At 36.5% G+C, this 12,082-nt stretch overlaps 1 protein-coding gene across 1 annotated transcript; it reads left to right on the top strand.

The window, feature by feature from the left end:
* Positions 1-5,278: 5,278 nt before the first annotated feature.
* LOC111780735 (aluminum-activated malate transporter 2-like) lies at positions 5,279-8,951 on the top strand. Its single transcript, XM_087119750.1, has 6 exons — positions 5,279-5,577; positions 6,541-6,681; positions 6,833-7,105; positions 7,941-8,053; positions 8,141-8,287; positions 8,384-8,951. The coding sequence occupies exons 1-6, from the start codon at positions 5,310-5,312 to the stop codon at positions 8,798-8,800; spliced, it is 1,359 nt and encodes a 452-aa protein (XP_086975876.1). The 5' UTR covers positions 5,279-5,309; the 3' UTR covers positions 8,801-8,951.
* The last annotated feature ends 3,131 nt before the right edge of the window (positions 8,952-12,082 follow it).

The raw sequence follows: 12,082 nt of genomic DNA, 5'->3' as shown, positions 1-12,082 counted from the left end.
AGCTTGAGGTGAACCAGTATAAATTCTAGTGTCGTTACGTAGTTATTGTTTAACTTTGATTTGGTTCGAATGCAAAAAAGGAGGAATTATTTAGGTTTGGTTGGACCGCTCTAGTTCGATAGAGGTTACGTTTAACTCCTAACACATTTGAGTTCTCTTTCGAGCTTCAACTCGAACTTCATTCGATGATGGTTAGACTCTACAATCCAACGTAAAAAGAGATTCTCACAATAAGACATACGAACATGCAAAGTTTGCATAGGCACCAACATCATTCAATATTGTACTTAGTCTTGGATTATGCACGTCTTCTTTTTAAGGGCATGCACTCCAAAAGCAAGATATGACATAAAGTAATGAGCTAACCATCAGCTCAAACTAGAGGTACATATTAAGACATATTCTACCTCCAATGCTCTATCCATCGCTAACGTTCACCTCCTATCAAATTAAATGTATCTAAGTTTTGATATTGTCTTGACCTGTGTAACAACCTAAGTCCATCGCTAACAGATATTGTCGTCTTTGAACTTTTCCTTTCGAGGTTCCACTCAAAGTTTTAAAACGTGTCGACTAGGGAGAGGTTTCCATACCCTTATAAGGAATGTTCGTTCCCCTCTACAACTGATAAGAGATCTCACAATTTGTCTACTTTAGGTGTATACAAGATACCTGAAATTTTCTTCGCTTCAATCAATATTAAGATTATATTTGCATTTGCAATGACGATCTTTTGGTCACTCTGTTCGATCAACTCGAACCTCATTTTTCTGTAATTGATGTTATAGATCAGCCCTTCTGTTTAGGAAGAATTCGATCGTAGGGCTGACTGATGCTCGATTGAAGCACATCGAAGTAAATAATCAAAGCAGAATTAAACACTCACAACACGCACTTTGTACTAAAATACTTTTAATCACAATGATTCCTAGCTTCAAAATAAACGTACAATGGATGACGATTTCAAGAAGAAGAAGAAGGAAAAAAAAAAAAAAAAAAACACTACACGATTAATAACTTCACCAAGAAATGGCTCCACGATTTATAACTTCTCTTTAAAATGTTCTACAACTCGTGTAAAGACTAAATCGTGTATCAACAATGCACAACCACAACATCTCATGATTCTAACGTGATGCTCAATATTCGACTTTGAACCAGTCATATTTGTTAACTTACATCAAGCAGTAGTACAGGAACCATCAAATGCTCTTGTAACAGAATAGATACAAAAACGTTAGCATGAAAACAAGCCTTAGAAACTAAGAACCGAGCATTTCTCCATCTTTCCGTCTTTGGCTCTACCCTTAAATCGACATGTCTTGTAACAAACAAGTAGCAAGACATGTTTTGTGGCAGTCAAATGAGAATAAAGGGATCTCTGTCAATATTTTATGTGTGGTAGAAATTAGGAATGTCTGCCAATAAATTAAGGGTAGACATTGCATTATGCAATGAAAAAAAGCAAAGAATAAACATATCAACCTTTGATAAGCATGACAACCCTACAAGTAAACAAAATGAGACTATGATCTCAAAAAGTTACAAGGGAAGGAGCACAAATCATCTGTCAGTCGAGACGAACATATTCAAACTATATTATATATATATACATTAAACAGTTCACTCTCTTGGGGGCTAACGTCTTTGCTGGCACACCGCTCGGTGTCTGGCTCTAATACCATTTGTAACAGTTTAAACCCACCGCTAATAGATATTGTCTTCTTTGGGCTTTCCCTTCTAGGCTTTTCCTCAAGATTTTAAAACACGTATGCTAAAGGGATGTTTACACATTTTATAAGGAATGTTTCGTTCTTCTCTCCAACCTAGGTGACATCTCAAGATCATTTTGATAATATTTGAGGTTATTCGTGATGCCTAAAGGAATATATTGGCTAGGAAATTCCCTTTTGTAGAGTAATTAAAGCCAAATCTTAGTGTGATAGGTTAGAGACCTACTTTTTTACATTCTATAAAGAGCTCTAGACTTGTAGTCCTACCTAGACACTAGACTACGATGGGTTAGTGATATTGTCGGTAAGGTCAGAGTATCTATTTAACGCCTTAGTAAGATAGTACTTTATTGTTATCTTTCGTGATATTGTTGGTGAGTCATTTGCTTTTACCTGCAAAGGTTAAATATGTTATGAGTATTTAAAAGCATTCAGTAAGTAACCTCATTGTTGGGGTTGAAAAATGCATTCACATATTGTATCATGATTGGTGAAACCTAATTTTCATGACTATTCCTTGGGCTCTTTTTTTTTTTTTTTTGGTAGGGACACTGGATGTATAGTACTTCTCTACACACGGACCATATATGCCTACATGAGCCCACTAGGTGGACTAGTTAACGTACCCCCTAAGCCTAACTATGGACTAACACACACTCACACTATTGAAACCCAAGGGAAAAGAAATGAGTGCATCTGTACATAACACTAGAAAAAAATCCATGATCATATGACATACCAGATGTAGAGATCCTGCACTAAAATCATGGGTCGATGAGAGGATGCATATAAAACTTATCATGACGCTTATGAGACATACATACATATTCGTGATATTTCATTTACATATATCATACATAGTACATCTTGATGTCTTGGAGGACATAAACATGTCATACCAACATAGCAATCATAATCAAACAGAAAAAGGAAGTACACGCTCCCCACCCCTTTCATTATTTCAGATATCATTACATAAATAATAACACACTAATGGGGTCATAGAGTACGTGTTATTCATGCATCAAACAATTGCATCCAATCTAAGCGTATTCCAATAGTAAGTTCACTTATCGTTTCAGGCTCAACTTGGTGCTTCTAAGCTCATCCTTACGGATCGCTCCTAGCCAAAGTACACAATATCTACTAATAGTTGACTTAAATTCTTACAAATGATATCAGAGCCATACACCAGACAATGTGCCAACGAAGACGCTAAACCCCCAGAGGGGATAGATTGTGAGATCCCACATCGGTTAAAAAGGGGAACGAAACATTTCTTATGTGGAAACCTCTCCCTAGTAAACGACGGGCTTGAGCTGGTACACATACCTACCTTTAAAAAACAATTTAAATGAATATATGTGAAAATTCTTTTGTAATTCGTTTTAAAAAACAAGTTAAATGAATGAAATAGAACATGAAGAACATTGCTATAGAAGATGGATGGCCAAAAATAAAACTAAGAAGGAAAAAAGAAAAGGCATCTAGAAATTGTGTTAGCAAAAAGATGTCATTAATGGCTATGTAGGCAAGCCTCGTTGGCAAAGAAGCTAAGTTTTTGATGCCTCACTAGATTTTGCAGAGAAGTCTACGATCACCAAGTTTATTGGAATCAGAATATGCCTCATGTTTGATTCTTGCTTGCATACTTGTAATGATTTTTGTTCCTTTTTTTTCCTTTTTCATGTTAGGGATTCATTTGATTTCAAAAAGTAAATAAAGAAAAGGGTTAATCGAACAAGTGGTAAACGACAATTTCACATAATTTTCGACGTTATCGGGCGACGTTCTGCTATGATATCAAGCATAAGTTCATGGGTTATGTAAAAACGTCGAGAAAATACTATTAGATAGATACTTTAAACCTGATGACTAATGTTGTAGCATTGAGACGGTGAGATTCAACATTGTTTGGAGAGAGGAACGAAACATTTCTTATAAGGATGTGAAAACCTCTCCCTAATAGATGCTTGACAACACCCACTAGCGGTGACCTTAGACTGTTGCAAATGATATCAGAGCTAGACACAGGGCAGTGTGCCAGTGAGGACGTTGGGTTCTCAAGAGGGGTGGATTGTGAGATCTCACATTGGTTAGAGAGGAGAATGAAGTATTTCTTATAAGAGTGTGAAAAATTCTCCCTAGTAGACGTGTTTTAAAATTGTGAGGCTGACGTCGATACGTAACATGTTAAAGCGAACAATATCAAATATTGACCGCTATAATAGTTGATGAAAGGTTCTAATTCTTGAAGCATTTTGTAAATGCTCAATGTTGTTTGGGAATGACTCGATGAGTGTCACTTGATTAATGAGTTTGATTGGTCCATTGTGTGACTAAAATAGATATGATGAGCTTTATAAAAGTTGGGTTTCAATGGCTGAAATTGATACCATATGGTTTAGGAATATATGCAATGGCACATAACCTGATATCCAAGTTGAAGGCCCTCTTACACTATTGGATGCAAAAATCTTAACTTTAACTTTACCTTTAATGGAGTAGTGAACAACTCTTAACATGTGCCCTCTCCATACTTACTTTGAGCTCCAATTGTGAATACTAACACAAACTAATTTCGTTTTTTGGAAAAATTAAGAATAAAATCTAAAGTTCGAACACTCCGTGTTTAGGGTTTGGACTAGGTTTTAATATTTCGATTCAGAATTTGATGGTCCCTGTATTCCCTTGTATCCACTGTGACATGACCTTGTTGCTTACTTGACTTGAACGATTTCTAAAGATGAAGACTATTCCTGCAAATCGTCACGTCATTTTATAGAAAATTTTCTAAGAAAACATGTGAGATCCCACATTGATTGGAGAAAAGAACGAGTGCTAGCGAGGACACTGGACCATTAAAGGGGGTGGATTGTGAGATCCCATATCGGTTGGAGAGGGGAATGAAACATTCTTTATAAGGGTATGGAAACCCCTCCCTAGTAAACGCGTTTTAAAATCCTTGAAGGGAAGCCCGAAAGGGAAAGTCCAAAGAGGACAACATCTGCTAGCGGTGGGCTTGGGCTGGTACAAATGGTATCAGAGCTAGACACCGCGTGGTATGTCAACGAGGACGCTGGACCCTGAAGGGGGGTGGATTATGAGATCTGACATCGGTTGGAGAGTGGAACGAAACATTTTTTATAAGGGTGTGGAAACCTCTCCCTAGCAGGTGTGTTTTAAAAATCTTGAGGGCATACATGTTTTAAAGATCCCACATTGTGGTAGTAACTTTCAATTTTTTTAAGACTTTTTTAACCACGACTTCATATCTTTAAGACTACTCTCATTCAGATATAATCTCAATTTATTCACTCGAGCGTCATGACTTACTCGGACAAACTTTAACCAAATTCAACCCTTCAAAGAAACCCTTTAATGGATGGAATACATTTTCAAAGAACTTTCAACAACTTTTCAAATCTTTTCTTTTACAATACAATTTTTTTAAGTGGCATTATAAATAATAGATAGGCTCCAACACATTTCCTACAAACCATTGAGTTCTTGTCTCTCTAGCTAGCTCCTTTGTCCTTTTTGTTCTTTGTTCTTTGTTCTTCGTCTCTCTAAGCAATGGAAATGGTGTCCCATGAAAAAGTAGGGCTAATGAGTGGAGGGTTTGTATGGGTGAAGGGTTTATTTGCAAAATTGGTGGAAGTTGCAAGCAAGACAAGAGCTTTGGGGAAGGATGATCCAAGAAGGGTTATCCATTCACTCAAATTAGGGCTTACACTCACAATTGTCTCAATGCTTTATTATTACAAACCACTTTTTGCAAACTTTGGAGTTTCTGCAATGTGGGCTGTCATGACTGTCGTTGTTGTTTTTGAATTCTCAGTAGGTATGATTGCTTTATTTAGCTTCCTTTTGCCTCTTTTTTTGTCTCTCTTCTCGTTGTTTTCTTTGAATTTTCAATGAGTTCATCACTTTTTATACTTTTTTTTTTTATGTACTAGTGTGAGATCCCGTGTTGGTTAGAGAAGGGAACGAAACGAAACATTTTTACAAGGGTGTGATAACCTCTTCTTAGTAGATGTGTTTTAAAATCGTTAGATTGATTGCGATATGTAATGGGCCAAAACGGACAATATTAGCTAGCTGTGGGCTTTGGCTGTTACAAATAGTATCAGAGCCAGATATTGGGCGGTGTGCCAGCGAGGACATTGGGCTCCCAAGGGAGGTGGATTGTGAGATCCCACGTTGGTTGGAGAGGGGAACGAAACATTTTTATAAGGGTGTGAAAACCTCTCCCTTGTAGATGTGTTTTAAAATTGTGAGGCTCATTGCGATATGTAATGGGCCAAAGTGGACAATGTTTGTTAGCGATGGGCTTGAGCAGTTACAAATGGTATCAGAGCCGGATATCGGGCAGTGTGACTCGCTGGGTTTCTAGGGGGGTGGATTGTGAGATTCCATATTGGTTGGAGAGGGAAACGAAACATTTCTTATAAGAGTGTGAAAACCTCTCGCTAGTAGACACATTTTAAAATTGTGAGACCGACGTTGATACGTAACGAGCTAAAGCAGACAATATTTGCTAATGATATGCTTGAGTTGTAAAAACCGTCATAAACATAAAATTTAGCCAGATGGTCAGGCTTTTCAAAAAATAATTTTAAACGACACAAAACCTAAAAAGAATGATCTATTTTAAAATTATTCTCGAACATGCCTTTTCAAATCCGTTATCCAAACACAAATTCGATAGAATTAGTAGAGTCAACGTTGAATGTGTTCGAAAATTTTCAACCTTTTGAGCTTTCTTCTAATGAGGCCTTTGCATATTATGGTACAAAATCCACAGGAGCAACGCTGGGAAAAGGGCTGAATAGGGCATTTGCAACCCTGTTTGCTGGTGCTTTAGGAGCTGGAGCTCATCACTTAGCTGCCTTGTCTGGCCATGTTGGTCAGCCAATCATTACCAGTATCTTTGTCTTTCTACTAGGTAAAACATTCTCTTTCTAATTTATAGTTTTTATGTCTTTGTACGAGTTGACCGAACACGTTATTTAAAAAGCGATTAAATTTCATGTTCGGTCCTTCATTAAAATTCAATCCATATGATTTGATAAAAAGTCTCGTACGTGTTTAAACAGCATGCATATTGACGTTTATGAGGTTCTTTCCGAGCATCAAAGCGAAATATGATTATGGAATGATGATAGGCATTTTAACATTCTCATTTGTATCAATATCTGGGGTTGGAGATGATGAAATACTTTTGCTTCTCCAAAAGAGGGTTTCAACGATCTTCCTTGGTGTGTGTGTTTGTGTTGTCATATCCATTTCTATTTCCCCATTTTGGGCTGGCCAAGATCTCCACAATCGCATTGCTCTCAACATTGAAAAGTTGGCCCTCTTCTTCCAAGGTAACAAATTCTTTAAGCTTTACCGCTTTTGTGGGGGATCAGATGTTTACGAGGGTTCGGTTAGAAATCACGAATCTCTGCGATAGTATGATATTGTCTACTTACTCATGATCAACCTCTTAATTAGTCGATGTGGGACTCCTCTCCCAACAGTCCTCAACAGACTCCACCCTCACTGTTACTCTTAATGTGCCCGTTGGAAGATCGTTGGGTCGTACGGGGGTGGATTGTGAGATCCCACATCGGTTGGAGAGGGGAATAAAACATTCCTTATAAGGTGTGGAAATTTCTCCCTGATAGACGTGTTTTAAAAACCTTGAGGGAAAACTCGAAAGGGAAAGCCTAGAGTGGACAATATCTGCTAACGGTGGATTTGAGTTATTACAAATGGTATCAAAGTCAGTCACCGTCCGGTGTGAGACGCTGGTTGGATTAGGGCTAGACCCTCCTCATAGTAAATGAATTTTAAAACCGTGAGGTTGATGGTGATACATAACGGACTAAAGTGAACAATATTTGTTAGCGTTTGATTTGGGCTATTACATTTATGAGGGCTCCACCCTCTTTTTTACTCCTACCGACTCTAGTGGCTTCTACATACTATATTCTCTTCGTCTAACACATTCAACTACCTTTTCTTGCAACAAGTTCGACTACAATAAATAATATGTGCCTAAGATGCTAAGTTGTCTACGAGTTTACAACGTCTATATTTGAATTGCAGGGTTGTTTAACATAGAATTGTGAGATTATAAAGTTCAAGAATTTTTTTCTTTTTGGTTTAATTTTTTTTTGTGTAGAAACCACTCAAGAAGATTTTTGCCATATTTCATAGGATATGGATCAGTTGAATACTTTAAAACTTTACAAGATAAAGAGGCTAAAGATGACAAAAGTATTCAAGCATATAAAAGTATTCTCAAATCAAGTGGCATCGAAGATACATTGGTACGTGCCTCTCTCTCTTTTTCCGTGCGAGTAAAGATCAAACGATCAGACGATTGACCTTTAAAATGATAATTGATATTCGTACAGTATAATTTCGCAAGGTGGGAGCCTGGCCACGGATGTTTCCAATTCCGTCATCCATGGAAGCAGTACCTGAAAATCGGAGCCCTAACTTATCAATGTGCCTTTAGAATCGACGCCCTTCATCGCAATCTCTCTTCTTCTAGTTTCCAAGTAATATTCGATGTTCATTCTCGTTCAAATATCATTTTTGTTGTTTAAAACGGATTTAAACCAAAAGGGTTTGTCCACGAATCGCGATTCGTGTAGGTTTCACAAGAGATTCAAACACAAATCCAAGAACCATGCATGGAGATGAGCATGGAAACAGGGAAAGCACTAAGGCAGCTTGTTTCATCCATAAGGGAAATGACTCAACCAACTCTAGCTGAAATCCACACAAACAACTCAAAAGCAGCCGCCAAAAAGCTCAAAGCCTCACTCAAATCATCACGTTTGTGGGAAAATTGTGATCTCTTGACACTCATCCCGGCAGCCAACGTCGGTACGCTGCTGGTCGACGTCGTCGATATCACCGAAAAAATTGCAGAGGCTGTTCAAGAACTTGCCTCTTTGGCCCATTTCAAGGCAGCCAAGCCTGCAGAGGCAGCAATACAAAGTGAAAAGGAAAAAGTGGAACCCAACATTGGTGTTTCTTTTGTTACAATACCCATTGGTAGTGGGTGAAATTGAGAGTGTAATTAGATGGAAATGAAACTAACATCAATTAGCTTTGGTTTTTTTTACTTTTTACCATTGTAATAAGCTGAAGTTGATGGTGTTGGTTGATCTTCAAAGAATTTATTTTGGATTGTTTCATGATTGTGATCCAAAATAACATTATATTATTTATAAAACAATAGAGATTCCGAAATATCAGGTGTGAATAAGAGTAATTTTGAGAATATAATGATGTATTTGTCAAACACCAGAAGTGGAAGCATAAAATGTAACAGCCCCAAGCCTACCACTAGTAGATATTGTTCGCTTTGGCCCGTTAAGTATCACTGTCAGTCTCATAGTTTTAAAACGCGTCTACTAGGGAGAGATTCCCACATCCTTATGTGGCTGACATACTGCCTGGTGTCTGACTCTAATATAATTAGTAACAAGATATTGTCCAGTATACAAAATTCTTACTTCAATCCAACTAATAATGCACGACCTACTTCGTTCTAAACTATCTCAAACAACGAGACATGATTTATGATTGACCCACGTTGTAGCTTAGCTGATTTATTAGAGTACTTCGTTCCAAACTACCTCTAGCAGCGAGACATAATTTATGATTGACCCATGTTGTAGCTTAGCTGATTTATTAGAGTACTTCGTTTCAAACTACCTCTAACAGCGAGACATCATTTATGATTGACCCATGTTGTAGCTTAGCTGAATTATTAGAGTACTTCGGTCCAAACTTGCTAATGATTGACCCATGTTGTAGCTTAGCTGAATTATTAGAGTACTTCGGTCCAAACTACCTCTTGCAGCGAGACATTATTTATGATTGACCCACGTGGCTTAGCTGATTTATTAGAGTAGTGGCTTGCTATAAGCCTAAATTGGTTAAGACTAGAACTTTGACTTTCATGTTTCAATATCAATATGAATAGACATTATAGCCCACTAAGTCCTAAGTAGGGAGGCACACGATTTTTTCATCTTAAATATTACGGTTTTACAAGTTAGCTACGACCCAAGCCCACTACTAGTAGATCTTGTCCTCTTTGAGCTTTTCCTTTCGGGCTTTCCCTCAAGATTTTTAAAACGTGTCTGCTAGGGAAAAGTTTTCACACCCTTATAGAGGGTGTTTCGTTCTCTTCCCCAACCGATACGGGATCTCACAGCTACTTACTAAATATTTTTATACCCACTAGTACTATTCATTTATTTTCAGATGTTAGTAACGATGAGTCATTTATGACCAATTCACATATGTATCGTAGTTGACAAGCACCGAACTACTCCTCTCATATGTATGATGGGATTTTAGAGCGTTACCAACTATCTTTAACTGCAACGGATCATTTATGATTGACCCACATATGTAATTTAGTTGGTTTAGCGTAGTACTAACTAGTTGAGCTCCTAAAATAGTTGAGTATGGTACCACGATCAAAAATGACCAAAAAATTGGCCAAGAACGAAACAATTTTTCGGTATTTCCTATCGAACATTTGAATCAAAATCATCAACATTTTGGACGATCAAAGAAATTTATCATTTAAATTGGGTACAACCAACATTATTTTGTAACGATGTCAAGATCAAAGCCATGTTTTGTGCAACCATTGGATTCTTATTTTAAGTTTATTGCACAAATGGTCCAATCTAAAACCAAACACATTGCCTACTCATTGCTATCACTATCCCAAATATGATATAAATGTACTATTTTATTTTGCTAAATGTCTTTTTCTTCATACTTCCAATAATTTATAGATTTATCTTATACTATCGTTTTTATATTTGATAGAGATTTGTATATCGCTTAATAAAATTATATATAGTTTTTTCGACGGTCGACAATAAACGTCGTGTCGATGAATTTGACTTAAAATTTAAAATTTTTATGATTGAGTCTCGAAAAGAATTGATATAGGTAATAACTTTCCATTCTTTTAAATCTTTCTTAACTATAATATCCTTACGATCACTCTCATTCGAATATGATCTCGATTCATTCATGTATCTCTTATTTACTCTAATGTCACAATGATCTTTTAACCAATGGAGTCATTCTCGGGCGGACAAATATACTCAAATAATAATAACAATAATAATAATAATAATAAAATGCGATACAGATGGCATTGTGAATAATGTATTGTGACACAAATAGTTGGAACCACATGACTAAAATGTTAGGTAATCAACATATATATTATTTAATCAAGCACACAAGTTCAAATTTGTCTTTTTCTCTAATATATATATATAATATATATATATCGAAACTTTAGCTTTATGTCAAAAGTTGCATTAATACCGTTTAACAAGTTCAAAAGTATTCTTATCATTAGTATAAGAACGCAACTCTTAGTACTATAGTTAAAAAACAAATTTGAACTGTAACAACTCAAGTCCACTGGTACTAGATATTGTCCGTTTTGACTCGTTACAAATGATATTAAAGCTAGACATCAGTGTGTTAGTGAGGACGTTGGGCCCTCAAGGTGAGTGGATTATGAGATCGCACATTGGTTGGAGAGGGGAATGGAACATTTCTTATAAGGGTGTAAAAACTTCTCTCTAGCAGACACGTTTCAAAATCGTGAGACGAACGACGATACGTAATAGGCCAAAACGAATATATGTTAACGGTGAACTTGGGTCGTTGCATAAACTTTTAAAAGCATCAATAATACCCTTCTTTTTTTAGTTTCTAAAAGTTTATGGGTATTTTATCGATACTATTAAAAATTTACGAGTACTTAATACTGGTAGTTCCGTTCATACACTAATGATATATATTGAGAATATTTTTTAAATAAATTACTATATGTTTTTAAAATGAAATATATTGAGATAAAATAAATTAATTTATCTATTTTAAACTAATTAATTTAATTGGCCATTTTCTTTTTTTAAAAAAAGGTGCTTTGGTTGGTTTGTCTTTCCAGGTGGGTCAGTGGCTGTCAATGGTAACTTTGGTAGGTTCTGGAACTGTCTGGAAAACGACAAACGACAATGAAATTTCCTTCACACGGTTTCTAAACATCTCTAACCTCGTGTCCCTTCCTAACCTTTCTCACCTTCATTACGTGACTATACTTCCAAAAGAGCACGACCAATCTGTTCATAGCTCGAATAGTTGTATTAGAGATATCGGCGCTTTTCACTAGAGATCGAAGGCTCAAATTTTCTATAGCTTGTGAAAGACATCTCGATGCACAAGAGATCGTATGAATGACTATTGATAATTTTGTCGTGATTTATATATATCTAGAGCTATGGTTAACTTTTTCA

The sequence above is a fragment of the Cucurbita pepo genome, chromosome 18, assembly GCF_057944985.1.
Source record: "Cucurbita pepo subsp. pepo isolate OVF chromosome 18, ASM5794498v1, whole genome shotgun sequence".
NCBI lineage: Eukaryota > Viridiplantae > Streptophyta > Magnoliopsida > Cucurbitales > Cucurbitaceae > Cucurbita > Cucurbita pepo.
This window is presented reverse-complemented; position numbering and strand designations above follow the sequence as displayed.

Excerpts from the sequence above, each read along its gene's own strand:
- LOC111780735 (XM_087119750.1), top strand. The coding sequence starts at position 5,310 with ATGGAAATGGTGTCCCATGAAAAAGTAGGGCTAATGAGTGGAGGGTTT. Across the intron at positions 5,578-6,540 it reads TGTTTTTGAATTCTCAGTAG|GAGCAACGCTGGGAAAAGGG; the intron begins GTATGATTGCTT and ends CAAAATCCACAG. Across the intron at positions 8,288-8,383 it reads TCTCTTCTTCTAGTTTCCAA|GTTTCACAAGAGATTCAAAC; the intron begins GTAATATTCGAT and ends CGATTCGTGTAG.